Below are 27,546 nucleotides of genomic sequence, written 5' to 3'. Positions count from 1 at the left end.
TCCTTAAAACAAAAGAAAAAGTTTATATAAGGTTATAATAACCTTAAACAATAGAATTAGGATGCACCTCAAATATTATGGAAAGCGTTGTTTGAATGTTGAAAATCCTCTAATTGATCATCTCAATATCAAAATGTATGGATATAAAGACCAAACAAAATTTTAAGTCTTAAAAATAATATATCTTACAACACATTATTTGGACTGTTTATTTTCAAGATTTTTATTTAAAATATTTTTAGAGTTTAAAATTATATAATTAAAGATGAAAATAAATTCACATGTTATCCTAAAATTTATGGGAAAGCTTTCTATGTTTACCCTACAACATCGAAGTTCTATATTCCCTCTACCATCCAGCCGTCCATTTTTGATCAAGAGAGTCACTCACCGTTTGATCTTAGATTCGACGTCTCAAAGTATTTTATTTTTAGTTTTTTTAATACAATTTTTTTGAATATGAAATTTGGTACGTGCCATATTTTCATTGGGACGCACCTATAAAAAATATTAACAATAATTTTTAGATAAAAAATAATGACCAAAATACCCTTTAAAACTTTCAAGAATATTTTGGTCATTTTATTTTATTGAAAATAATTTTTTTATATATTTTTTTAGTGCAAGTTTAAAATAGGAATGATCGTCCAAAATTTGATTTCAAAACAGTTTATAGAAAAAAATTTAAAAATAAAACAATATAGATATATGATATTGCGATTGGAACAATATTAACCCCCTATTAAAAATTAGACGGTTGAATAAAAGAACAGCGAACCTCTATGTTGCAAGGGGAATTTCCCAAAATTTATTACATCAAACTATATATTATAATAAAATTTGAAGGTGCGCCCAATGTTTAGGATTGAAACCTGATGCAAACCTCACCATACATTTTTATATTTTATTGGACTTTCGAGTCGCCGCCTCTCTCCCACTCATAAATCTGGTTTATTTGGGTCGCGCCGTACGAAAACAGGGAAAATAGGGAAAGCGAAAAAAGTAGAACACGGAGAGAAAAACAAACAGAGGATAAAAATGTAAGTTATAGATTTGATTCACGGCAGGGCAGAGTTTATCACTGGATCCTTCCCTGAATATAATTAATGGTCGGAAGATGTCTTCTTCATCGGATTATTATTGTGTTTTGGTATTTGAAAGTCCGGTGATTTTGTGAATATAATTATGAGGGTTATGATGATCATTACATTGCAGGAGGGCTTCAGTGAATCGGCCTCCGACTCCTGATGCTGACGAGGATGATGATGATGGTGATGCTCATACTCAACACCACCACCACCACCAGCAGCTTACCCTCCAAGAAATCATCAACATCAAGGTCACTCTCTTTACTTGCCTTCTTAATTTTTAAAAAAATGATGGGAATTTTGGGGTTCTCTTTCTACTATTCTCTGTCCTTTTTTTTTTAGATACTCTTCGGGTTTTAGTCCTCGAGTGATCTGATGTTTTCCTTTTCTCTGGTGTTCTCTTCCTTGTTTTGTTTGCTCTCATGATTTGGTTTGTAAATGTTTAATTGGACAATAAGGATTATTATTATTACTGTTTTGTAAATTTAGCTCTTAATGCTTTTGATTTGATTTTTGCAAAAAAAAAAAAAAGAAGAGAAGAAAAAAAGATGAAAGAAAGACGTGGAGTAGTTTTGTTGGACGTTTCTCTTGAATTTTTTTTTCTGACCGTTCATTACAATCTTGATCGACATTTTTTTTTTTCATTTTTTGAATTTTAAATAATTGGGTGATCATGTAACTTATTTTCTTTTGTTATTCTCACGTGGGAGTTCATTCTGTATAGTTGATTGAAAGCGGCGAGAAGGAGCAGCTAAAGGAACTTCTGCGAGAAAGGCTTATAGATTGTGGCTGGCGAGACGAAATGAAAGCTCTATGCAGGTTCTCTCTCTCTCTCTTGGCTTTTTGTTCTGTGCTAGTTCATATGAGAGATTTTGGTTGCGGGGTTTAGGAATTGGACGTAGAAATGGCGTTTAATTGGTGAATATAACTGATCAAGAGAAAAAGAAAAGACTGGTTGGCGAATTGTGGTTTACCACTAAAGTATGATCGGCTCTACCCAAGAGGTTGCCGGATTATGTCTGCTAGAGTTAAAAGTTTTACACACATAGATTCAATATCATTCTAAGCCTCGTAGGCATTCCTTGAGACATTGCATAAACTAAATTATTCATCACCTTCTTTAAATTTGCGGAAGTATAGTGGCAATATGTTTTTGGTTATCCTAGGAACCTACAAGATTAGCATTACTAGGAGCATCATCACAATCAAAGCCTTTTTCCAAACTATTTGGGGTCGGCTATATGAATCTTGGTCCATCAATCTGCTCTATCAAGGGCTATACCCTATCACGGGCTATATGAATCCTGGTCCATTGTCCTAGCAAAATATGTTTTTGCTACTTCCAATCATGACTTTTTGGGCCTATCCCTTACTTTTTTTTAGCCTTCCACTTGAACTCTTAACAAGCGTTGTGCCAGGTCTGCGCTGCACATGGCCTGCCCACCTAAGTCCATTGTCTCTCATCTATCGTCTATTGGTGTCACACCTAAATTCTTTCAAATATATTTATTTCGAATTTGATCCCTTCTTGTCTTGTCACTCATCCATCTTTACATCCTCAGCTCCACTACACTCATCCTATGGATATGTTACTTCTTGACCACCCAGTATTTCGCCCCATAAAGAAAAACTGGTTTCACAGTACAGTTGTCGTTGCAGTGATCACATAAAACTCCGGTTGCACATCACCACTTTGCCTACCCAGCTCTAATTCTATGTGCGACATCTTCTGAAAATCTCTTCATTTTCTTGGATTATCGACCCAAAATATCAAAAGCGTACTCGTTTTGGTATTTATTGGCCATCAATCTTAACTACTTCATTGTCTTTACTCTTATTATTAAGAGGAGCATGAGCTTTTAAAATTTCTACTCATTTGTAACATATGCAGTGCCATGTAATTTTCTCAATTCTTTTTGGTTTACAAATTCTGGTTTTGTTCTTGGGAATGCTGATGGAGACAGCTTGTTCTAGGATTTTGTAACGGTTCAAATAAAAAAAGGTGTGTGGCAGTTTATATAATAAGGAATGTATGATATGGCAAATCCAATTTATAAGGAACAATATCTAAGAAGGGGGTAATTAGGTATAATGCATACAAATTGATTTTAGGGAATAAAAATAGTAAGTAGGATCAATTATGAGTTGTGATTTCTATATTGCCTTTTATGACTTGATTATTGACTATAAAAAGGAGGGTTGGGTAGAGGGTAGAGTAGAGAAGAAAATTTGCATCGAGTATGTAGCCTCCTTGAAGTGGCTTATTTATCTTGTATGGAGGTTGCACCCTCGAAGTGCCATCAACTCGTGAGTTCTTGATTTTCCTACCATTATCGTTCAATTATTTATTGTTATTTTCCTTTATCCTGGAACTATTTTACTTGGGTTCATTCCACGTGGGTATCATTGCTCTTTCTTTGGGAATGATTCCACTTGATGTATGCATGTGCTTCGCCCTTGTTGGATCTTAACACATTAGAAATCGTGAACCAAACCATAAGGAAGAACTGACACTTTTTTTGTTTTTTGGACCACTTACTACCCATTGTTTTTCTTCACTATCTTTTCTTTTCCCCTTAGAGAGAGAGAGAGAGAGAGAGAGAGAGAGAGAGATGGCTCCCATGGTGAAAGACCTTGAGCAAGAGTTGAACCAAAGTAAAGAATAATGCCTAAGAGCATTCTTGCACCCTCAAAGACATGCAGGCATTAATTGTTGCCCTAGATCACAAACTTGATACTATGTCTTGTCCGTGAATCAAGTTAAAAAAGAGATCATGTCTGTTAAACAACAAGCATGCAATATTAGTCTCATGTGTTCTCTGCAACCTTCACCTACATTAGATCCTTCCTCAAGAGAAGGTGCTTCATCTAGCAATCTTCCATGTCCTATGTTCCCATGAACAGTTAAGCTAGACTTACCTTGCTTTGATGGTGATGATCCAACCAGTTGGATTTATATTGCTCAGCAGTTTTTTGCTTTCAATCAAGTCTTTGAGGAGAGAAAGGTACGTCTTGCCTCTTGTCATTTAGAACAAGAAGCTGTTCAATGGTACTAATGGTTCGGAAAGGTCAGTGAAGCCCCCACATGGAAGGAATTAATTACATAACTATGCTTACGTTTTGGCACGAGGGAATCTGAAGACTTCACAAGGGCATTAACTAAGCTTCTCCAAACTACCTCAGTGCGTGAGCACCAAACATAGTTTGAGAGATTGGCTTATAGAACAACAAGACTATCATATTACTTTTTTTACCAGTTGTTTTGTTAGTGGGCTCAAGGAAGAAATTTGTCATGATGTGTGAATGTTTAAGCCAACTGCAATTTTGGAAGCAATAGGGTTGGCACTCCTGCAAGAATATTAAGCTCAAAGACGACAAAATAAACCTGTTGTTGCCAAAACTCCCCACCAAACACTGCAGCACTCACTCGAATCTTAGCACCCCATGTTATAAAGTTGTCACCAGCAGAGATGCGAGAACAACGAGAAAAAGGGCTATCATATCATTCTGATCAGAAATACAACCCCAAGTATCGCTGCAAGAATACATAAGTTATATTTGTTAGACGGGGACATTTCTGAAGAAGCAATTGAAGCCGACAAAGAATGAGGATGACCAACTTCCATAAGATTTTCTAGGAAAACCTAGAAATCATGCACTAGCTGGAATCAACTCTTCTTAAACCATGCAAGTACAAGGGTATTTAAGAAGCATCATGTCATCTTTCTGATTGATTCAGGTAGCACCCATAACTTTGTAGACCCAAAAGTTGCAAAGCAAGGTGAACTTTATTTTTACCGTTGCAAATGTTTTGAAGTAATGGTGGCTAATGGGGGGAAGCTAGCTTGTAAGGGAAGATGTAGAAATATACCGATAACCATGGGGATCATCAATGTAAACTTGATATGTAGGTTTTATCCTTGGGAGGATGTGACATGGTTTTAGGACCATTTTTTATGGGATTTCTTTGGTTTGTGGATGCAGTTCACAGTCAATGAACATCAATATACACTAAAAGGGGTGTAGCCGGGTTACAATCCCAACAAAGATCATCTATTCACATCACATGGAGAAATAGGTGCGCAAGGGGTCTTAGGGAATAGTTGCACAACTGTTCTCCCTTTCAGCAATGGTGGAAACTTCAGAATACCCTTAGATTACTGCTCTATTAAAACAATATCATGATGTATTTGAGTAAACAAAGGGTTTACCTCCACAACAGTCTCATGATCAAGACATTACATCTACATTAGAGAGTAAACCCCCAAACACTAGACCTTCTCAGTATCCATTCGTACAAAAGACCGAAGTAGAGAAGCTTGTTCGAGAAACGATGGAAGCAGGTACCATTCGTCCTAGCATCAGCCCTTACACTTCACCTGTTTTCCTGGTATGCAAAAAAGATGGGTCACAGATAATGTGTGTAGATTATCGGGCCTTAAATAATATTATAATTAAGGACAAGTTTCCAATACCTGTAATTGATGAGGTAGTAGACAAGCTACATGGGGCAAGGGTGTTTCTCTAAACTTTCTCTGAGTTTGAGGCATCACCAAATCCGAGTGAAAGAAGAAGATGTTCCCAAGTCAGCATATCGACCATGAGGGCCATTATGAGTTCTTAGTAAATCCCTTTGACCACACAAATGCGCCACCAACCTTTCAAGGTTTGATGAATGAGGTATTTTGACCTTATTTAAGAAAATTTATTTTGGTATTTCTCAATGACATTTTAATTTATGGTCAAATTTGGAAGGAACATTTGGATCACTTTCTTGTGCTTTGCAATCACTGTGGGAACATCGCCTTTATCTGAAGTGCAGCTAAGTGTTCATTCGAAAAGCAAGAATTCTAATACTTGGGTCACATTTTTGAGGTAGAAGGGGTCAAGGCAGATAAATTGGCCTTTTCCTAAACAGTAAAAAGCTTGTGGGGTTTTATTGGACTTAGCAGTTATTATCAAGAGTTTGTAAAAGATTATGGCAAAATATGTTGTCCTCTAACTGCCTTCTTAAAAAAGAATTCCTTCCGTTGGATTCTAAAGCCATGATTGCATTTGATGTATTGAAAAAGGCAATGAGCTCTACACCTGTATTAGCTCTACCTGATTTCTCCAAGGATTTCATTATAGAGACTGATGCCTCATGGACTAGGTTGGTGTTGTGCTTATGCAGGAATGGTGGCCTATAGCTTTTACAGTAAGGTTTTATTAGGAAAAAAAAATGGCAGTCCACCTTTGAGAAGGAAATGTTAGCAATTATCCATGCCATAAATAACTAGAGGCCACATTTGGTTGGACGATATTTTTCATCCACACCAACCATCATCCACTCCCCGTAAGTATTTTTCATCCACACCCCTTAAGTATTTGGTTGGACGATATTTTTCATCCACACCCCTTAAGTATTTTGTAGAACAGTTGTGACTTCTAAGCAACAAAAATGGGTCACCAATCTCATGGGATATGACTAAGGGGTTTTCTATCTTAAGGGGAAGGAGAACGTGGTTTGCAGATGCCCTTTCACATTGCATGAGGAACCGTCTTCTCTTTATGCTATATCAGTAACTCAACCTAAGTGGATGGATGCCATTAAACAAGAGTGAGAAGAAGATGATTCTATAAAAACTCTCATAAAAGAAATTCAGGAGGATCCTATGGCAAGACCCAAATATAGATTGCAAGGAGGGCTTCTACAACAGAAAGGTTGTGTGGTACTTGCCCTACTTCATCATGGAAACATTAGCCACTAGAAGAGTTACATGAGACACCAATTGCAGGGGTATTTTGATTTCCCCAAGACATACAAGCGAGTTGCCATGTCTTTTTATTGGTAGGGGATTAAACATGATACTAAACAATTTGTTACCGAGTGTGAAATTTGCTAAAGACAAAAGGGGGAAACCACAGGCTACCCGAATACCCAATTAAATCATCATAATCATCTAAGCCTCATCCTTACAATTTGGGGTTGACTACATGAATCTTGTTCTGCTATTCTGTTTTATCAATGGTCATATCCTTAGTAAGACAATATGTCACTATACCTTTTGTCACTACTTCCATCCATGTCCTTTTGGGCCTTCGCCTTGTGCTTTTAGAGCCTTCCACTTGAACAAAATCGCACCTCCTAACTCTTGTTGTATTAGGTCTATGCTGCATATTGAAGGCACAGGTCCTCGAATGTCTTTATTATGGATTCTATCCTTACTTGTCTTACCACTCATCTATCTCAACATCCTCATCTCAGCTGCACATCCATTGGATATATTGTTTCTGGACCGCTTAACATTATGTCCCATAAAGATGGTTGGTCTTACAACAGCCCTATAGAACTTTCCCTGCAGTTTCATTGGTATATAGCAATCACATAAAACTCTAGATGCACATCTCTACTTCGCCCACCCAGATCTAATTCTATGCTTGACATCTTCCTCAATCTCTTCATTCCTCTTGGATTATTGACCCAAGATATCGAAAAATAACCTCTTTTAGGTATTTCTTAGCCATCAATCTTAATTATTTCCTTGTTTCTACTCCTATTATTACCAAACTTGCATTTCGTATATTATGCCTTAGTTTGACTAATTTTAATACTTTTAGATTCTAGAGCATCCCTCAAAAGATCTTACTTTGCGTTGATGCTACCCCTAGTTACATCAATCAAAACAATGTCATCTGCGAACAACATGCAACGTGGTACCTCATCTTGTAGGTTCCAAGTGAACTCTTCCATAACCAAAACAAAGAGATATGGGCTCAACCATAGTTACCCGAATATCTCACTAAAGGTCACGATTCTAATTAGGATCGTAATTGGGTGATTCCGACAAGGAATCTTTACAAAATCCATTTTCGTGAAATTTTGAATCTCGATTCCTAATTTTAGGAATCTTGATTCCAACACGTATAGAATCTTGTTTCCAGTATTTATTGATTCTTGATTCAGCAATTGATGAATCTCGATTCTACACTTGTTGAAATTGGTTTCAACATATAACTACACTAGATTCGATCTTTTTCAAATCTAGATTCCTAAACAAGTACAATGTTTCATAGATGCTAGAGACAACGAACTAATCAAACATCGAATTTTGTTTCCTCCCTCATAGAACTTTGATATTTTTTTTTTGAATCGTACTACCACAAGTCAAATACCAATGTTCTAGGTGCATAAATATATGACTTATAAATTGGCTGAAATATATATGGATTTTGATTTTAGTTATTTAGAAACAGAAATTGGAGACGATTATCTTCCATAGTTCATGTGTGCTCCGAACAATAATTCAATGAATGGATTCCTGAAGTTTTGGTTCTATAAATCAACATTCAAATAACATTCAAATGCAAAAGTCTCAAGTGTCTCCGTCGTTTGTGCGCAAACCAAGCGAGCCTTCACTTGGATCCGCTCCTAGAGTGTCTCCATCATCTCCCGTTGTGACACAGAGGCTCCTCGCAGCAACTCGAAGGGGCTGAAAAAAGAAGAAACTGTAGCCCCCGCGCCGGCCACCCTTCTCTTTGTGGGAAATATTCCCTTTAGGAAAGTCATGTATTGAAGGTATTGTATTTTATTCTTTAATTACACGCAATATATAATTTTCAGCTATCATTCAATGTCAAAATCTCTATAATCTGTCTCTGTATGTGTTTTTTTTTAATTTATGCAATATGTAATCTCCTACTCACTTCTAAATTTGTCATTAGTTATCGATGTGTCTGCTTGATGCTGGACTATAAGGGGATTACAAATCTCAATTGTCAGATGGGTCAAAACTCGAATCCAAACTGCTCTGAATATGGATTCTAATTTACGTCGAATCTCGATTCGAAATGCCTAGGAATCTGGATTTGAAAGATGTCAAAATCTCGATCATAAATGAAGGAATCGTGATTCCATATTGGTCGATTCCAGATAGGTTGGAAACTCGATTCCATAGAGTAAAGCTAGGAATCTCAATTCTATTTATATAGGGATCTTGATTCCATTTTGGTCGAATCTTGATTCCTTTAAAATGGCAATCTCATTTCCCACGGTTCCTATTGTACAAATCTCGATACCGAAAATAGGAATCTTCTAGGCAGCCACAATTCCATGATTCTGATTCTTAAAATGATTTGGATTCGGATTCGATTTCAACAACTATGGGCTTAGCATTGACCCCTGATATAGGCCTGCTGTTACCGAAAATTCACTTGTCTCTCCAGTACCCAATCAGATATTTCCATGGACTGCATCAAAGGCCTACCCAGCTCCCATGGAAAGTCTGTCATATTAGTGGTGGTTGATCGATTGGGTAAGTATGCTTTCTTTTGTCCTCTGTCACACCCATTAACTATTGTTGTGGTAGCCCAAGTTTGTCTTGATAATTTATTTAAGCTACATCGAATGCCAAGCTCTAGTGTAAGATCGTGATGTTATTTTCACATGTAGTTTCTGGCTTGAGTTATTTAAGTTGTAGGATACCCAGTTAAAATAAGTTCTGCATACCATCCCCAAACTGATGGTCATATTGAAGTGGTCAACGAACGCTTGAAGACATATTTAAGGTGTTTCACTTTGAGCCAACCCAAACAATGAGTTCGATGGCTTCCATTAGCCAAATGGTTGTACAATACCACCCACCACTTTTCTACCAAATGACACCATATGAGGCTGTTTATGGGCAACCCCTCCATTCATCATGTCTTACATCCTTGACACTGCAATTGTTCATGCTGTAGATTCAAGACTGCAAAGCTAAGATCATATGATAGAAATTTTGAAGGATAATTTAAATTTGCGCAGCATCGCATGAAATAATAGGTGAATCAAAAGCCCACTGAACGAGAGTTTCATGGAGGTAATATAGTTGTTCTACATTTGCAAATGCATTTCCAAACTTCTGTGGTGGTTCATGGATCCAAGAAACTTGCGCTTAAATTTTATGGGCCATACAGGGTTATAAACGCCTTGGGCATGGTGTTTACAAGTTAAAGCTTACCAGAATCATCCAAAATCCACCCTGTATTTCTAGTATCATGCTTAAAGAAAGTAGTGAGAACAACGGACTCAATGCAAACTAAGCTTCCTCCGTAATCTGACGAGGGTTATTGAGATTGTAACCTATTGCCATCCTAGACTGTCGCATATGTGCGAATTTCAAAATCGTGCCATTACTGAGGTACTATTCCAGTGGAAGGTATAGGATCAATTATGGATTGTGATTTCTATTGCATTTTATGACTTGATTGGCTATCAAAAGGTGGGTTGGGAAGACGATAGAGTAGAGAAGAAAATTTGCATTGGTAAGGAGGTAGCCCCCTTGAAGTGGTTTATTTCTCTTGTAAGGAGGTCGCCTCCTTGAAGTGGCCATCAACTAGTGAGTTCTTGATTTTCCTGTCATTCTCGTTCAATTATTTCTTGTTATTTTCCTTCGTCCTTGCATTGTTCTTCTTGGCTTCATTCCAGATTTTGAGGAACACTTGATGTGATCTAGTGGAAGTTAAGGTGTCAGCAGGGTGACCCAATGGATGCTTCTCCCTTCATTGTCTTATCATCTTAAAATTTGAACATTCAGGATGGTGGATGAACTGTTGCAAGGATGGTGAAGAGCATAGAAACAACACTTATACTGGAATATGCACAGCTAACATGTTCACGATTAATTCAGAAGATTGATGCACCACCAATCAAAGAAGAATCGAAAGAAAAATTAGGGGAAAAAAATGAGGAAAATTTCTTAAAGTAATAGTTCAATTACAACAAGGAAATATACAACCAAAGACGTCCTCCTACTCCGACAAGACCCCTTACTTATAATGGAGGATCTAAACATGAATCCTTGGTTCAAGTAACTTTCCATCAGAACGTTCACTTTCTGGAGTGTTTCTACTAGAATATTATACCTAGAATCTTCTTAGGAAATTTCCCCTTGAACTACTAGAATGCTTTATAATTTAGAAGATGTTAATATGTCCTCATATGTCCTAAGATGTCCTATTATACACCAAAATAATCTAATATATTCTAGGCTGTTCCACTATATCTCAAAATATTCTCCTGGAATGTTCTTCAAGACGTACTGTTCTAGAACTTGTTGAAATGTTTCTGATGGCCCATTACATGAGAGACAGGCGGTGGAGACGAAATGTACTACAGACATGAAGAGGAACTGACACAGTTATGTTTATACTCTAGTTTATCTCCACCATCTATTTCCTGCATGGATTTGTCTCTTATATATGTATTTGCCGGCATACACGTCGTGTGTATGCTATACTCTTCCTTTGAGAAAAGACGCTCCAGCATACACATCGTGTGTATGCTATACACTCCCTTTCAAAAAAGACGTTCCAGCATACACATTGTGTGTATGCTATACACTCCCTTTAAAAAAGACGTTTACTTTTAGGTGACGGTTTTTCAAGGCTTGGAATTGGTTTGAGTGATTATCAATACCTTCTAAGTTTTTCAATATATGTATTATAAGCAATCATCATTGAAGACTATGGTTGAGAATATGCGCCGAAGAATGCACAAACGATACTGAGAATGCATATGCATAGCTCATTTTGTGTGCAAACCCCTGTGAACGAGATGGAGATGAATGTTTTACCTTTCAAAGGTTTGCCTGTAACAACAAGGGCTATGAAGGGAACATCCACAGACAAACCCCAACCCATACAAGAACCACTTCTTGAGAGATGATTTGAGAGCAAGGGAAGGGGTAGCCACGTGGTGCTTCTTTCTCTTGCCTCTGCAAGCATGCCACGACTTTTGCGTTCCCCATATATAGAGGGCTCTAGGCCATCAAGGTTTCTTTGTCCCTGTATATATAAGATGAGCATTAAATTAGGAAAGCCCATCCAAATCTCCAAAACTAGATTTAGGCTGGATTAGGAGTCCCTGTTTAACCTCTGACTATACTCTTAATTACTCTCCACGAGCAATCATACTGAATCATGTGAATCATCCCATGCGTCCATATATGCTGACACTTATTTATAAGAATGACTAGAATAGCCTTAGGTTGATCTACTAACGTCTAGACACTCTTATGATTGTAAGCAAGAGAGGAATAGAAAATAAACAAATCAGAAAATTAGAAATGAAAATAAATAGTCAAAGAATATTCCCTCTCTCTAGGTTTGCAAGGGAGTCCACCTTAAAAGATCTTTTTACAATACCCAAAATCAATTTTTTTTACTTTATTTGTTCTTTCGTCCAATACGTAACATATTTTTAGAAGAAAACCTAAAACTTCATAAGAAACCCAAAAGTCGCAAACTACAATTAAATCCTAGCCCTTCATTTATTTAAAATTGAACTTTCAATTCTACCCCTTAATTCTCTACAACTAAAAAATGCACAAATATGCTAATTTAAATAGATAAAGACCATACAATCTAAATCCAATTTTAGCGTCTAAAAATAATAAAAGCTTAAAAACTCACTACACCTTTCTCTCGGAGTTGGGAGACACTGAACCTTGAGCTTTTTATGTCTATCACATCCTTCAAAGGCCATCTCAATAGTTGGCGATGGAGTCCGACTATTTGCTTGGGTACTTAGTCTTTTTTCATGAATCAATTAATCAAACACTTAGTGTGCAACTTGTAGTGGAATATTGGGATATCGAGCATATTTTTTATTTCTCTTTCAAGCTCATGAAACTCTGGAAGATCATCCTCGATGCTGAGATCATATGGACGTTCCTTGAGTTGATGTTCTTGCCTCAAAATTTACTCATTACGTATGGGATTGGCCCTTGGATTTTGTGGTGAATCTCGATTCATTCCTTGGTGAGATTTGATGCTGGATCTATGGGATTGTGGGCAACCTCTTCTTAGTGATTGGTATTTTTTAATTGTTGCAACCACTTTAATATCAGCAAGCTCTCTTCAAAGTTTGTGGATCTCAACTCGAATATTTTCCATGGCGTGATTTTATGCTCTCTTTAATTTTTTGATTAATAGTCCTCTATGATTTGCAAGAATATGTCCTTGGTCAGAAGAGCGGGGCTTTGACAACATCGTGATGGATGGATCTTCTGAAACTCTGATACTAATTGATGGATGGAGGGAGAAAGAAAATAAACTAAACTAGGAAAAAAAAATACAAAAGATGGGTGAAAGATTATAACCTTTATTTGGATCTGCAAGGGACTCAACCAAAAGATCTTTCCATAAGACCCAAAATGAATTCTTCCTCTCTCTCTCTCTCTCTCTTCTTTTTTTTTTTTTGGTGCAGCTCCTTACATATTTATAGATGAGAACCCTGAAATGTAACTTACTCTTTAAAAAATTCAAACCACATTTAATTTCTAGCCTGTCATCTTCGTAAAATTGAACTTCCGACTGTACCCCACAATTCTCTTCAACTTGGAACGACACAAATACCCTAACTTAAATAAATAATAGTCTGTATAACCTAAACCTAATTTTGGTATCTAAAGGTAGTAAAAAATTTAAAAACCATTATATCATTTTACCAATAGTCTGTTTTTAGTTTTGATCCCTCCTTTACCCCCCCAGGTTTGTATTACTTGATCATAGCCTAGTGGATTTAGGTCATTTTCTGGTTAGGAGCTATCTTCCACACAATATGTATTGATTCATGTACTAGTACTTATTCTTACCAGTCTTTTTGACTATGAGTGCTCCATATGAGACATTTATAGCTGATCATTAGGCTTTTCTTGAATGCATAAAGGCACTAAAACCATTACTTATATGGTGGCATGTGTGATGCATAACAGCAATGACTGATGCAAGAGGAAATCAATGCTATTTGTCACAATGATACATGGACTCGTTGTTCCTCACGCCATTCAATTGTATGCCATTAGGACATGAATAGAGGTGTCAATGCTAGACATGGATATGAGTATTAGAAATGCTAATCTTAGACTTCACCATTCAAATAGACACATCCATATATCATTTAGAGGAAGGGAGAGGTGAGATTGTAAGTTGCATAAATTACTTCATAGTAACATTTTAATGAAAGCAGAAGTGTTAAAGTTTCTTGAGTCTCAGACGTGCCTTTCATGTCTATGGTGCGTGGGCACATGCCAAAACCCATGGAAATGTGTGTTGAGGTACAACGGTTCAATAATGTCTTTGGCAGCAAAAGAGTTTATAGGGCCAAGTGTACCTTGAATCATACCATGGGAGCGTTTCTGGTTGTTAAGGTTCTAATCAGAAATAAGGGGTGGAATTAGATGGGACTTTTAGCTTTGTGGTCCAGTCCCCTTTTATTTTGTATGGTTCTTTCTCTAGCCATATGTTGGGGATAGTAGCATTTTTAGATTCATGCTAAGACCTTGATCATCCATGGTGATCTGGAGGAAGATTTTATGTGACAACTTCCTTGATGTGTTAACATGAGAAATTCATCACCATGTCTGCTATCTTTTTTTGCTGCGTACGGTCCGAGTATTTATAGCGTGAAAGATGCATAGTATTACGCAGGCATGCAAATAATTGAACATTGAGGGGTGCATACATGGCTATGGAGTTGCTTCTCACCTTTGATATCTAACACTATTAAAATTTGTTGTGCTTATTATTTGTCTGTTGCCAGAATTGTGAGCTCTAATTATAATTTTTATAATTTGTAAATACTTATTATTCTTCATCCTTGATCTATCTATATTCTGGTTATTGAAAGAAAAAATGTGAATTCCATATATTTTCATATGGCATGGTTGCCAATTTTTTATGATTGTTTAATGCTTAGCTTTTGATGTACAGCATCTTGTAACAATTAGCTATATTATTACCCATTTGGCCAACATCAATAAAACAAAACATGATCTTTAATAGTTATTATTAACATTTTTTTTGAAGTTGACAATCTTCAGAAATTATTGCAGACTAGTTCAAGTAAATCTAGAAAGAACTGTTTTGTCAAAGGGAGCTGCTGTGCAATCATATAATCATTTTGATCTTTCTTGGTTTATTTTGGCTAGTACGGGCTGCTATGTTTGCTTCCTTTTCTTAATCATATGTTTTTGGCTCATTTAAGTTTTCATTTCACTTTTATAGGGCTTTTACAATGAAGAAAGGAAGAAACAATGTCACAGTGGATGAACTTATACATGTCATTACCCCAAAAGGAAGATGTGGGTATCAGTTTGTGCCATCTTTCTTTTTAAATTTTCTTTACTTTCTTTTTTGTCTGGTTGGTTACCATGCAATCCAGACCTGTTATTTATTTTCTATTTTTTTAATTACGGTAAATAGAGTAAAATTTGTACACTGAAGTGTTGCTTAACGAGGATACGCAAAGAAGTTTTATTCATTTAGAATGAACCATCTCTCTGTGTCAATGCTGACTTCATTGTTTTGTCATGAGCCCCAACCAATTTATTATTTGCCAAAGTCTTGATGTCAAATTTCTAGTTAATAAACAATGAAAATTATATAATAAATAAAAGGAACCTGAGCTTTGGGGCACCTGTGCTCTATACACCAAGTCAAGGGCCAACCCTGAGAGCCCAACTGTTATTTCTTTCCCACTGTGAACATTATTTTAGAGTCGAACCTTTTGTTCTACACACATTGAATAGATTTCTAACATGTCTCTACATGCTGTGGTGTAATTTTATGCAGCTTCGGTTCCAGATGCTATAAAGGCTGAACTCCTTCAACGCATCCGATCCTTTCTCATGACTGCTGCTCTTTGATCTTCCTCCCTCAGGGCATTGATGTGGTATATCTCTTATTTATAGGTATGAGAGAGATGAGGTTGAATACCCTCCAGCCAAAACAAAGAACAAAATAATCAAAAAAAGAAAAAAGAAAAGAAAACCAACTAGTTCGAGTACTGTAATGATTCATTCCCTTGATCAGATTACATGGTTTGTTTAGTGTTGGGTCCTTATTAAGTTGGTATGTGTTTAAGATAATGCTGAGGGGCTGGTTGTTAACTATTAACAGAATAGTTTTGCTTGTAGTTGATTACATTGCAATGTGCCCTTTCAAAGTTGGAACATGGCATCCCCTATAATGTGATGTATATTCCATGTCATGTTTGTTGAGATCCAAATTGATGTAGATGGGCAATACAGACTTTCAAGGTAGGTTTGCATTTTAAGGATCTGAAAATGTCTATTCAGGAGGCCATCCACTTTATAGATGGTCTCAAGTTTTAGCAGTACGTCTATGTTATCTGATAGTAGAGAACTAGTATCATTTCCTGGTATTACGAATTTGTATTGGTGCTAACTGGCCAGGCTTAGGTTGCCGCTTGTTTGGTCGGGGCCTGGCCTTGGCCCAAACTATTCATAAATGAGCTCGGGCTGCCTTCCCATTCGGTCCAATCGGTAGCCTTACTCATATGGGGCTGCCAAGAAGCTAGGTTTGGGCTGGGCTAAGGTTGGCCTGTGCACAACCTATTTAAAGCCGAGCCCTGCCCTGCCAGCCATTATACGTGGTGGGCCAAAACTGAGCACGCCTTGGAGGGCTGCCTGCGAGCAAGCTGATTGGTAGCTCTACGTATTGCACCTCTCCCTCTTGTTCCTCTCGTATCTGCCTCATTAGTTTGGTGGGCAACAGCCTAATAGAGACGCTAAAGGGTTACATGGCCACTATAATACCGAAGACAATGTGCTTCCCAATGCGTGGTAAAACGAATTTTTTTGCAAGTCTTAATTGCCTACAAATGCAATTGGACACAACAGCTAGAGTAGCAGGCAATGTGAATTTTCACTATTCACTCCCAACGGGGTACATTTGCCAACTAGTCTTTGGAGCATAAACACTATTTTTCTCATTTGAGGAAAATATCTTAGAGAAATTGAAATTTTTGTGGTTTCTCATCCTACCAAGAAGCATTGACAAAAGACATTTAGCTTTTTCTATTGACTTTATCTCCATTTTTGGGAATTTCTAAACTTCTTTTTTTGTTCTTTCTTGGGAACATCAATAGGTACCGTCATTCTTATGGGTTTTGCTCTTTTTGATAAAAGAAATCATGTGAGCTACAAATGCATGCTTCCTGTGATATCAATTACTTTCGAGGAAGACATCATTTAGCGATACATATCCAAAAAAAAAAAAAATTCATTATAAGGGGATGAAATCCCTTGCAAGATATTAAAAGGGTCAAATTATTCCCTATTAATATGAGAGGGGTTACTTATTCTTTTATATTTTGATTAGGTACATCCTCTCAAAGATAAAATAAAAAACATTTACGAAAGGGTGCGGTTTGTATAGAGCTTTGGCTCTAAACAATCAAGTGATTTGGATTTGTAAAAACAAATTAAAATTAAAATACTATCAGACATATGCGATCGTTAAATCGGCTCAGATTCAATCTGATACGTAGGCGTTTATTGTAGCAGTAGGCACCTGGGCACAAAATATATATATATATATATATATATATATATATATATATATATATATATATATATATATATATATATATATATATATATATATATATATATATATATACCGACGGTTTAGATTGAATTTGGGCCGATCTGACGATCACATATGTCAGGTAGTGTTTAAATTATAGTTTTTTTTTTACAATTCCAAATCACTTGAAATTTTAGGCGTGTGTTCATAAAAAATAAGTGAATCTTCAAAAATATCAAAAAAATATTTTACATAAAATAAATTGAATAACATACCCCTTGAAAAGTTTTGGGGGGGTATTTTGGTCATTTTATTTCACGAATATTTTTTTTTATATTTTTATTAGGTGCATTTTGATGAGAAGAATTTACACGTAAAATTTCAAGTGGTTTGGATTTGTAGAAAAAAAAAAAAATTCAAACACTACTAGACATCTGTGATCGTCAGATCGGCCCAGATTCAATCTGGGTCATTGGGCTCATATGTTTATATGAGCTAGTGGGTCAATTTCATCTTTTCCCATATATATATATATATATATATATATATATATATATATATATAAAAGGATGTAACCTTATAATGTAGAACTAGGGATGCACCTCAAAAATCCATCGGAAAAGGTAGTTTTAATGTTGAAAAACCCTTTGATCATCTTGACATTATGACCATGAAAAAAAAAAAAGATTGAAGTCTCATAAATAGTGCATTTTACAACATATTATCTACACTGTCTATTTTCAAGATTTTCATATGTTTATAGATGTACTTGATTTTGACTATTTTTTAAATTTCAAATTTTATAATTAGATATAAAAATAGATTTTGAGATAATCTTAAAAACATTTTACATTAAAATTATATACTATGATAAAATTTGAAGGTGCACCTTACCTGCGCAGCTTGATGACAATATAGAAAAAATCGGGTGGTTGAGATTTTAACTGTTTAGTTAAACCCGGTCAGATCAGAATCGACTACCAACCTGTTCTGGTTTTTGCCGGTTTTAGTGAATCGGCCGAATATTTTTAAAAAAAGTTAAAAAATTTATGTAACTTTCTAAAAAATAAGGGAGTTTATTTGTAATGTATTTTTTTAAAAATGCTTTTGATCATTTTCGAAAAGATTGAAAATTGTTTTGGCTGTTAATAATTATTTTTACAAACGATTCTTAAAATTATTTTCTCATATTATTTACAAACGATGCCTTTGATCATTTTCTCATATTTTTTGAAATTTTTTAAAAATACCCTTGGGCACAAACAATTCTTTAAAATCTATTTTTTCATTAATTTGAACTTCATTTGGATGAAATTTGCTTAATCATGTTTTAAATATATTTTTCATATTTTATTAGATTTTTTGATATTTTTGAATTTTTTTTATATCTTTTTTTACCTCCCGAGAATTGTTCGGTTAGGGCAATTGATCCGCTTCCAACCCCATGTCCGTTGGTAATGAAAGAGATGGAGGAAGAAGGGATAGATGGTGTGGTGCCTCTCTTATTGCAATGAAGCTTATTTTGTTCATCCCAAATTGGAGGTCTCTTACACCATATATGTATGTTAGGAGATAAATATCTTTGAAAGTGTGTATTTGTATGTGTTGTGTTTGAGAGAGAGAGAGAGTTCATAAATCAACTTTATATAATTGTCCTTCAAGATAGAATCACGATGTGATGAATCAGCTCTTATCCATATATCAGAAGACGATCAAGGATTGGCAGCTGGGCAATTTGCTGCCTTTTACTGTAAAAATGTTTCCATTGGGTCTGGTATTATCTTGGACTCATGGGACGATCAAAACTTTCCAGTTTGTTCCAAGGCTCTTGAGAGAGCGAAAATGGAGGACAAATCTAAATTTGGTTTACCCATCAAAATTAAGGTAAAATCTGAGCCGAATCCAAAGAGTTTTGATTGTAAAGACAATGAGCTTTTGCTTGCAGGGCCCAAAACTGAAGGAAAGCTGAATGTAGCCATGAATTGGTTTCAGAGACTAAAAACAAAATGGTTGAATTTATTCTAATTCAGTATTTTCTGGGTTTTACTAGAAATTTGTTCAGGGTTGGCGTGTGTAATTCTGTTTGTTTTTGGATCTTAAGCAGCTGATAATCTCGTCATTTGAGGCCATGGATTGCACATATAATCTTATAACCACAAGTGAGTAAGGATGAAAGAGATTATAAGCAAAAAGGATGGAGTAACTGATAACCTTATATGATATGAGTGTATTAAACTATTTGGTGAATGGTTTAGTTTCTTTTTTTAAAATGGATTCATTAGCGAATGCATCTTGTTGAATAAGAAACTACTAATTTTGACAGAATGAAGTCTTGACTTCTGAAATCAAATCAAATTGGATGAACAAATTCATGTTTCTCACATGTAGGACAAAAGTATTTTTTCCATTTTCTGAATTTCTTGCCAAAGGTATTGGATACTTTCCATTTTCTGAATTTCTTGCCAAAGGTATTGGATAGCTTCCTCTGATGATCATAGAACAAAAATGGTTGTTATACCTTCACAATTATCTATCAACTTGCATCAAGTGCATTAAGTTTTCCAAAATTTAACTCTGGTGGTTTTACCCTTGGTTAAGTAAAAAGATAATTCAGCTTATGGGAACTTTTATGGTAAAATCAAAAGGTTACTCTTGCTCATGGTTTAGTATTGCATACAGAATTTCATTTTTAGTATAGCATACAGAATTTCATTTTCTATTTATCTTTAGTTGGATTCTCTCTATACTTCTTTTTTTCCTTTCATCTATTAATTTCCATAAGCGATGCGACAAACTTGCTCTACAGTTAAACAGTTGGAGAATAAAAATTGCTATGCATTACATTCTAGTGTGTAATATAATCCCTTTTCTTAGCAAACACACTTGCTTGAGTAGTGCTTGACTAGCTTTCTGGTTGTTAATGAGTAGTACTCTTCTCCGTCGAGTGTGTGTGTTAGTGAGAGAGAGAGAGAGAGAGAGAGAGAGAGAGAGAGATTTTTTACACAGTTGGTGAAAAATGTCCATACTATGGTTCATGATCTTAATGGTATTTTCTACTGATATTTATCATTAAACAGCTCTATCTCAAAATTTTAGATTTTGAAGCTTCAACAACCATTTATGTGCCAAAAAAAAAAAGACTGGTTTAGGCATGGTAAGTAAAGAAGAAACTCAAAGCAAAGAAAAGAGATCAAAGGCTTTGTAAGGGGTTTCTAGAATTTCGTCAATATTAAAACAAAGCTTTATAAGGGGTTTCTAGAAAGCATGTGTTGAAGAGAAAAGAGGGCACATACTTTGTAATAGGGCACATACCCTTTTCATCCAAATTAGCGACAACCAGCCTAAATTATGTATCAGTGATTCATTGTAGAGAAGTTTCTTACAAATATATTTTCATTTGGATTATTCTGTTTTTTACAACTTGAATTTCATTTATGCAATTGTGTGGTCCCTACATGTGACAAACCATATTTCATTATACAGTTGGGCTTATGTTAAATACAATTTAATATAAAAAAAATCAGATTCCGCTGATGATTTGAAGAAATTGTGGTGTTTGTTCTAGACATAAAACATGATGATGCTTTGCACAATATGAATAGAAAGCGCGAGAAAAAACATTGTTCTAGACATAAACTAGGATGATACTCTACACAACATGGAGAAAGAGAAAGCGAGATGTAACTAACTACATACAACTCAAAGTAAATGACAAGCTTATCATCTATTGATTTAATGTAATTGACTTACAAAAAGTTTACCACCAACTGTAGAGAAACTATTCAATGCATTAAACCTTGGATTGTATTCTATTTAGTCCAAAATTACATTTGTTGGAGGCCGCATGGAAAAAGGCTACATACAAAAAATGGTGCTTGCGGCAACGTTCTACATAAAATAAAATACCACTTAAAAAAATACAACATATACAAAAAAAAAAAAAAAATGGTGCTTGAGGTAGCATTCTTTACAAAAAGTGGTGCTAGTGAGAGATCTCAAGTGCCGAGCAATTTCTTGAGAACAAGAAGTGGTGCGAATGAGAGATCCCTGAAGTCTTCTTAATAAGAAGACTTTCATGAGACCAAGATATCACCAAAAGAGCAACTTCCTGTAACATGCAATTGGATTTTACACTTGAGATCACAAAACCAATTTACAAGAATAGTTAACAATGCAGTAAACCTTAATTACCGGTAATTATGAATGAACTCCTCCAATACTCTTCAAACATGAGGAGCATGATTATCACCTGAATCTGTTACAAACATATATGCAATAATAACCCGTGCAGGAAACATCAACTTGACATGGCTTTCAAAAAAATATCCAAATAAAAGGGAAAGTGAAAATCTTTATGCAGAAAACTAATCCATGCCAAGAAAATAATGGGGAGCTTAAAAAAAATTAGGAGTTTCGCAATGATGGGAGAAAATAAAACAAAGAAACTTCATGTACACACCATAAAAGTAATTCGTCAATTTTTTTACAAATATCCAATAAATGCATTGAAGGATCCAAAATAAAACTTGGCAGGAACTACCAATTTCTCATGATATTTATGAAAAATCGCTAAAAAATAACAGTTGAATTCCATTGCAGCAATATTTTTAGGTTAAACCCACCAAGAACATTGTACAAGTTTTTGGAAATCTCTAAGCCTTAAAACAAAACAGATACCCCTTAATAATTGCATGCCAATTAACTAATTATTCAAAAGAAAACACCCCAAAGGCATTCAATAAACAGTAAGAAATCACACTTCTCAAAAGTTTTGGCAATAACTCATAATTTCTAGAGATTTTTCTAAACAATCCCTCTCAAAATCGTGATATTCCAGTGCAGCAAGTTTTTAGCTTAAATTCAATACAAATAACTCCAGAATATTCTAGTTTTTAGCTTAAATTCAATACAAATAACTCCAGAATATTCCAGTGCAGCAAGAAGTATTTTTTTAAACCAAATGACTAATTAGCCTTAAACTCACAATTAACATTTTATGATGCCGTTATTAATGGATCACTTGGAAAAATCTCTATGTATTACCTAGAACCTACTAGCAGTCAATCAGTCATAACCAATGGTTTAAAAAACGGATCGGTGACCCGGATCGGGCTTCCAAAAAACCGATCCGGATCGACGAATCGGCGATCCGAATAGGGAATCGTGTGAATCGGTCAGAATAAAGCTTAAAAAAAATCCGAAAAAATTATTAAAATTCATTATAAATATTGTTTTTTAAGAATTCAATAAGAAATGAAGGCACTCCATTAAGAATTTTCATGTTTTTGAATGAATATGCGAATATTGATATGTTCTTTCCCTGCATGAACCGCCATTCAGCATTTAGTTTACATCACACAAAAGGATAAACATATAATTATCATGGAATAAGTATATCAACATACATGGACTACAATAAAGCATAAAATTAGTAACATATGATCTAAAAATAAAATGATAGACGACGTTATTGTTCTTCTTGGTTACGCTGGTGCCATTGATTGAATTCGTTTAACAATTCATTGATTCGATCTAAAAACGAATCATCGATATTAGCAGGCGTCTGACTATTCCCAAATCCCTGAGTGTTAGTGTTTTGTTGTGTTCACAATCTAAAATCTCCGAAGATTGTCCATCCTTCATGCTCACCTGCACTGTCGTGCTCATCCCTATACTGTTGCTGTTGGGACTCGATATGTGAATAATATGGCTGGGATAGGGTGGCCTCAGAATCATCATCACTCTCATTTTCTCTTTGAATAATATGGATTAAAAAAAAAAAAAAAACAAATTTTCAAAAAAATCGATCATGGATTAAAAAAAAAAAATCACAAATTTTCAAAAAATTCTATCATGGATTACAAAAAAAAAATTAGATCATGGATTAAAAAAAAAAAATCACAAATTTTCAAAAAATTCTATCATGGATTGCAAAAAAAAATTCGATCATGGATTAAAAAAAAAAAATCACAAATTTTCAAAAAATTCAATCATGGATTACAAAAAATTCGATCATGGATTAAATAAAATTCGATCATGGATTACATAAAATTCGATCATGGATTACAAAAAAAAAAAAACAAAACATTCAATCGTGGATTACAAAAAAAGAAAAAAACAATTCGATCGTGGATTACAAAAAATTCAATCATGGATTACAAAAAACTCTATCATTGGTTACAAAAAAAGCAAAAAACAAAAAATTCGATCATGGATTACAAAAAAAAAAACAAACTTTTCGATCATGGATTACAAAAAAAAAACAAACATTTCGATCATGTATTACAAAACATTCGATCATGGATTACAAAAAATTCTATCATGGGTTACATAAAAAAAACAAAAAAAAAAAAAAATTTGATCATGGATTACAAGAAAAAAAACAAACATTTCGATCATGGATTACAAAAAATTCGATCATGGATTACAAAAAATTCTATCATGGGTTACAAAAAAAATAAAAAAAAACAAAAAATTCGATCATGGATTACAAAAAAAAAAAAACAATTCGATCATGGATTACAAAAAAAATCGTTCAAGTATTACAAAAAAATCTATCATGGATTACAAACAAACAAAAAAAAAAAAAAAAAAAAGAATTCCGTACGGACTCGCCAATTCCGTACAGTGAACCGGCGAGTCACTGTAGAACCGGACGATTCCCGTTTTTTTTGCCGATTCGATCCGTCTTTGGCGATTTCCGAGTCGAACCGGGCGAGTCCGGTTCGACTCGGCGTTTTTTTAAACACTGGTCATAACTGATTACAAGGGCAAAGCAGCATTATATAATGCATATGAAACATGGCATACCAACTTTTCTAACAATATGATTAATGATTGTGCATTGAGAAAGGGTGAAGAAAAAACTGCAACAGCGATGATCCCATCATCGAGTGAATTTATTAAATCTTATTCGAATGTGAGACAAAACAGAATAATCCTAGAATGCTGTGTAGCAACATTTCTTGGGAAATAGAAACAAAGTTTAGGAATTGAGTGGACACAAAATAAGCTATCCTTATTTTGAAAAATCCTTATGAAAATCGTGAGATTCTAGTACAAGTAGTTTTTTGCTTAAATTCAATACAAATAACTCCAGAAGTTTTTGAAAATCAGTCCTGATTTGGAGCCCAGCAAAATCACACCTTCTACACCAAAAGCCAAATTTGACTATTTGGAGCCAAATGCACCTTCTACACCAAAATCACACCAAATAGAGAAAAAAAATGTAAAAGAAAATAATTTTAGAGAGAAAAAATAATTTTAGAGAGAAAATAATTTGGACAACCATTATAGTGATAAAAGAAATGTAAGCTTCCACTAACTCAGTAGCCATTGCAATGAAAAGATAACAGAGAGACAAGGATTTGGGCAACCATTCAACTGTTGGAATAAAAGAGTTTACAGAGATATGGAATTGAGAAACCATTAGAGTGATAAAATAAAAGGATTTAGAGAGAGAAACCCAAAAGAAATTGGATAAATAATAGAGAAACAACTATAGTGATACGATTTGAAAAGTGCAGAAAATCGGACATTCTACACCAAAAGCCCTGATTTGGCTCACCTTCTACACCAAAATCACAGCAAATTCCCACCATCAGAGTTTGTTTGGGTTTCTTGAGCCATATTGATTTGGCTGTTTGGAGCTTCTGAGTTTGCTCTTTGGGAGCAATGAAAGAGATGGAGGAAGAAAATGAAGCAAGATAAAGCTTGGAGAGGGAAGAAGATCAGGGGAGTGACGAGGAAATAAGAAGAGAGAGGGATAGGAGGAGACGAGGAGGAGGAGAGTGAAATGGTGAAAGGGGAGAGTGCGTGCTGGTAGAGAAAGAGGTGGGAGATGAAGAGAGAGGTAGCAGTGAGGAGAGAAGAGCGGGAGTAGAACAAAGTTTTGGGGTTTTCAAATCCATTATAAAGTGAGTGTAATCTCAACCGTTGGATTGCTCAAGAATCTAATGGCTACAAATTTGCCAACTCACCGTTTCATCATAGTATGATGCAACGGTTGCATCAGATCGTTTCTTATATATATATATATATATATATATATATATGGGTGCAGTTGGCATACGGATGCATCCGTAGCTGCAGAGTTAAGGTGCACCTTCAAATTTTATCATGGTATATAATTTTGATGTAAAATGTTCTTAGGATTATCTCCAAAGTCTATTTTTATATCTAACTATAAAATTTTAAATTTAAAAAATGGTCAAAATCAAGTACATCTATAAACATATGAAAATCTTGAAAATGGGCAGTGTAGATAATATGTTGTAAATGCACTATTTCTGAGACTTAAAATTATTTCTAAGACTTAAAATCTTTTTATTTTTCATGGTCATAATGTCGAGATGATCAAAGGGTTTTTCAACATTAAAACTACTTTTTCCGATGGATTTTTGAGGTGCATCCTTAGTTCTACATTATAAGGCTGCATCCTTTGATATATATATATATATATATATATATATATATATATATATATATATAGGGAAAAGATGTTGTGCGTCCAGGTGCGTACTGCTATAGTAAACGCCCACGGCTCAGATTGAATCTGGATCGATCTGACGAACACGGATGTTCGATAGTATTTGAATTTTGTTTTTTTTTTTTACAAATCCAAATATCTTGAAATTTTAGACATATGTTCTTAAAAAATAGACGAATCTACGAAAAATATCAAAATTTTTTTTACAGGAAATAAATTGACTAAAATACACCCGAAAAGTTTTAAGGGTATTTTGGTCAATATTTATTTACGAATTATTTTTTAATATTTTTATTAAGTGCACCTTGATGAGAAGAACACACGTCTAAAATTTAAAGTGATTTGGATTTGTAGAAAAAAATTAAAATTCAAGCACTATCTGAAATTTGTGAGCGTCAGATCAACCACAAAATGGCTCAGATTCAATTTGGGCCATTCGCATATGGGTGTATAGCAGTGACTCCCATATATATATATATATATATATATATATATATATATATATATATATATATATAGGCGAAATTGAATAATGTTTCGCCAGGAGGTTTTGCTACAAAAATCATTACGAATCTACACGAGCTATGGCAGATTGCCTGTGCTTTTCTGCATGAAAAAATAACGCCACAGATATGCTATGTCCGTTGCGGTACTGCCACATACATGTCCGTGGTGGCCTTTTAATCCACACTGTCCGAAAAAATCGGATGGCATCGAGCCTATAAGCGAAAATCCTATTCGTTTGGGAATGGATTCTGTAAGCCCACGGGCTGACAACTACAGTGTCAGCCAACGGCCCAAATTCAGTAGGCCCTTGTGACTCAAATTGAAAGCTTTGGGTATTGTGTGTCTACCTTCTGGATGGTTTTTTTTTTGGCTCAACACTGCCTCATTATCATGTCAGATTGATAACTAAACAATTTGTTGAAAATTGCTTTTTAGTACCATGAAAAAAGGTATCGTCTTTCGGTTGATAAATTTCTATTGGAAATGCAATTTCATGTGTAGTCTTGAAAAAGAGAAAAAAAGTTAGTAAAACTTGGTTCCCATGATCGGAATAGGTACATAGAATATGATGCCATAATAGGGAATCTTCTATGAAAATGAAAGCATTTAGATGTGCGCTGAAAATTCTGTGGTAAACTCTGATGAATACTTTAAATGTTGTACCCTGAGAAATGCATGAAAAATCATGGGGTGCACGTGCAAAATGCTTGGCAAGCTTGGAGGAGATATTGGAGATATATAGGTAAGTGTGGAAATGCTTGGTAGTGCCAAGAGGTGACATAAAGGAGAATCATGCTGGTTTTTGAAACATTTATTTTGGGAAGTTGAGTTCCTTCATACTATCAAGTTTTTGTCATTTTCACTTGATAAGCAATCATCCATCTTGGTATCATTTATACTTGTTGCAGTAGGTAAAACAAAGAAACCAGAACAGTGGTCTTCTACTACTCTTCTATGAACTTGGTTGGAATTTTCGAACAAGTGGTTAAATTGTTAGCTAACAACTATAAACTTGTTATAGTTAACTTCCCTCAAAAAAAAAAAAAAAAAAACCAACTATACACTTGATAGCAAGTTGTATATGAAGATTGTCTATGACCTCTTCCTATT

At 34.9% G+C, this 27,546-nt stretch overlaps 2 protein-coding genes and 1 long non-coding RNA gene across 28 annotated transcripts in view; 2 read left to right on the top strand and 1 right to left on the bottom strand.

The window, feature by feature from the left end:
* Nucleotides 1–1,001: 1,001 nt before the first annotated feature.
* LOC18427335 (transcription/mRNA export factor) lies at nt 1,002–16,101 on the top strand. Its single transcript, XM_011622507.3, has 5 exons — nt 1,002–1,040; nt 1,216–1,339; nt 1,813–1,907; nt 15,117–15,193; nt 15,684–16,101. Coding segments are annotated over exons 1-5 (372 nt in total). The 5' UTR covers nt 1,002–1,038; the 3' UTR covers nt 15,758–16,101.
* Nucleotides 16,102–19,237: 3,136 nt separating this feature from the next.
* On the top strand, nt 19,238–19,688 carry LOC148783021 (uncharacterized). The gene is made up of 2 exons (XR_016048189.1): nt 19,238–19,325; nt 19,546–19,688. It is a non-coding gene; the product is annotated as an uncharacterized LOC148783021 (long non-coding RNA).
* Nucleotides 19,689–21,209: 1,521 nt separating this feature from the next.
* Nucleotides 21,210–27,546, bottom strand: part of LOC110006664 (uncharacterized) — a 33,938-nt gene continuing 27,601 nt past the window's right edge. For all 26 annotated transcript variants that reach the window (XR_016048187.1, XM_088856537.1, XM_088856531.1 and 23 more), the window contains 2 exons: nt 21,633–21,696; nt 21,210–21,549 (listed from right to left, as the gene is read on the bottom strand). The gene's annotated coding sequence lies outside the window, so the exon portion shown is untranslated. The remainder of the gene's footprint in view (nt 21,550–21,632; nt 21,697–27,546) is intronic.

This window comes from Amborella trichopoda, chromosome 2 (assembly GCF_054954075.1).
Source record: "Amborella trichopoda isolate Santa Cruz 75 chromosome 2, AtrichopodaSantaCruz75HAP2 v2.0, whole genome shotgun sequence".
NCBI lineage: Eukaryota > Viridiplantae > Streptophyta > Magnoliopsida > Amborellales > Amborellaceae > Amborella > Amborella trichopoda.
Note: the sequence above shows the minus strand (reverse complement) of the source record. Positions and strands in the feature narration are given on the sequence as shown.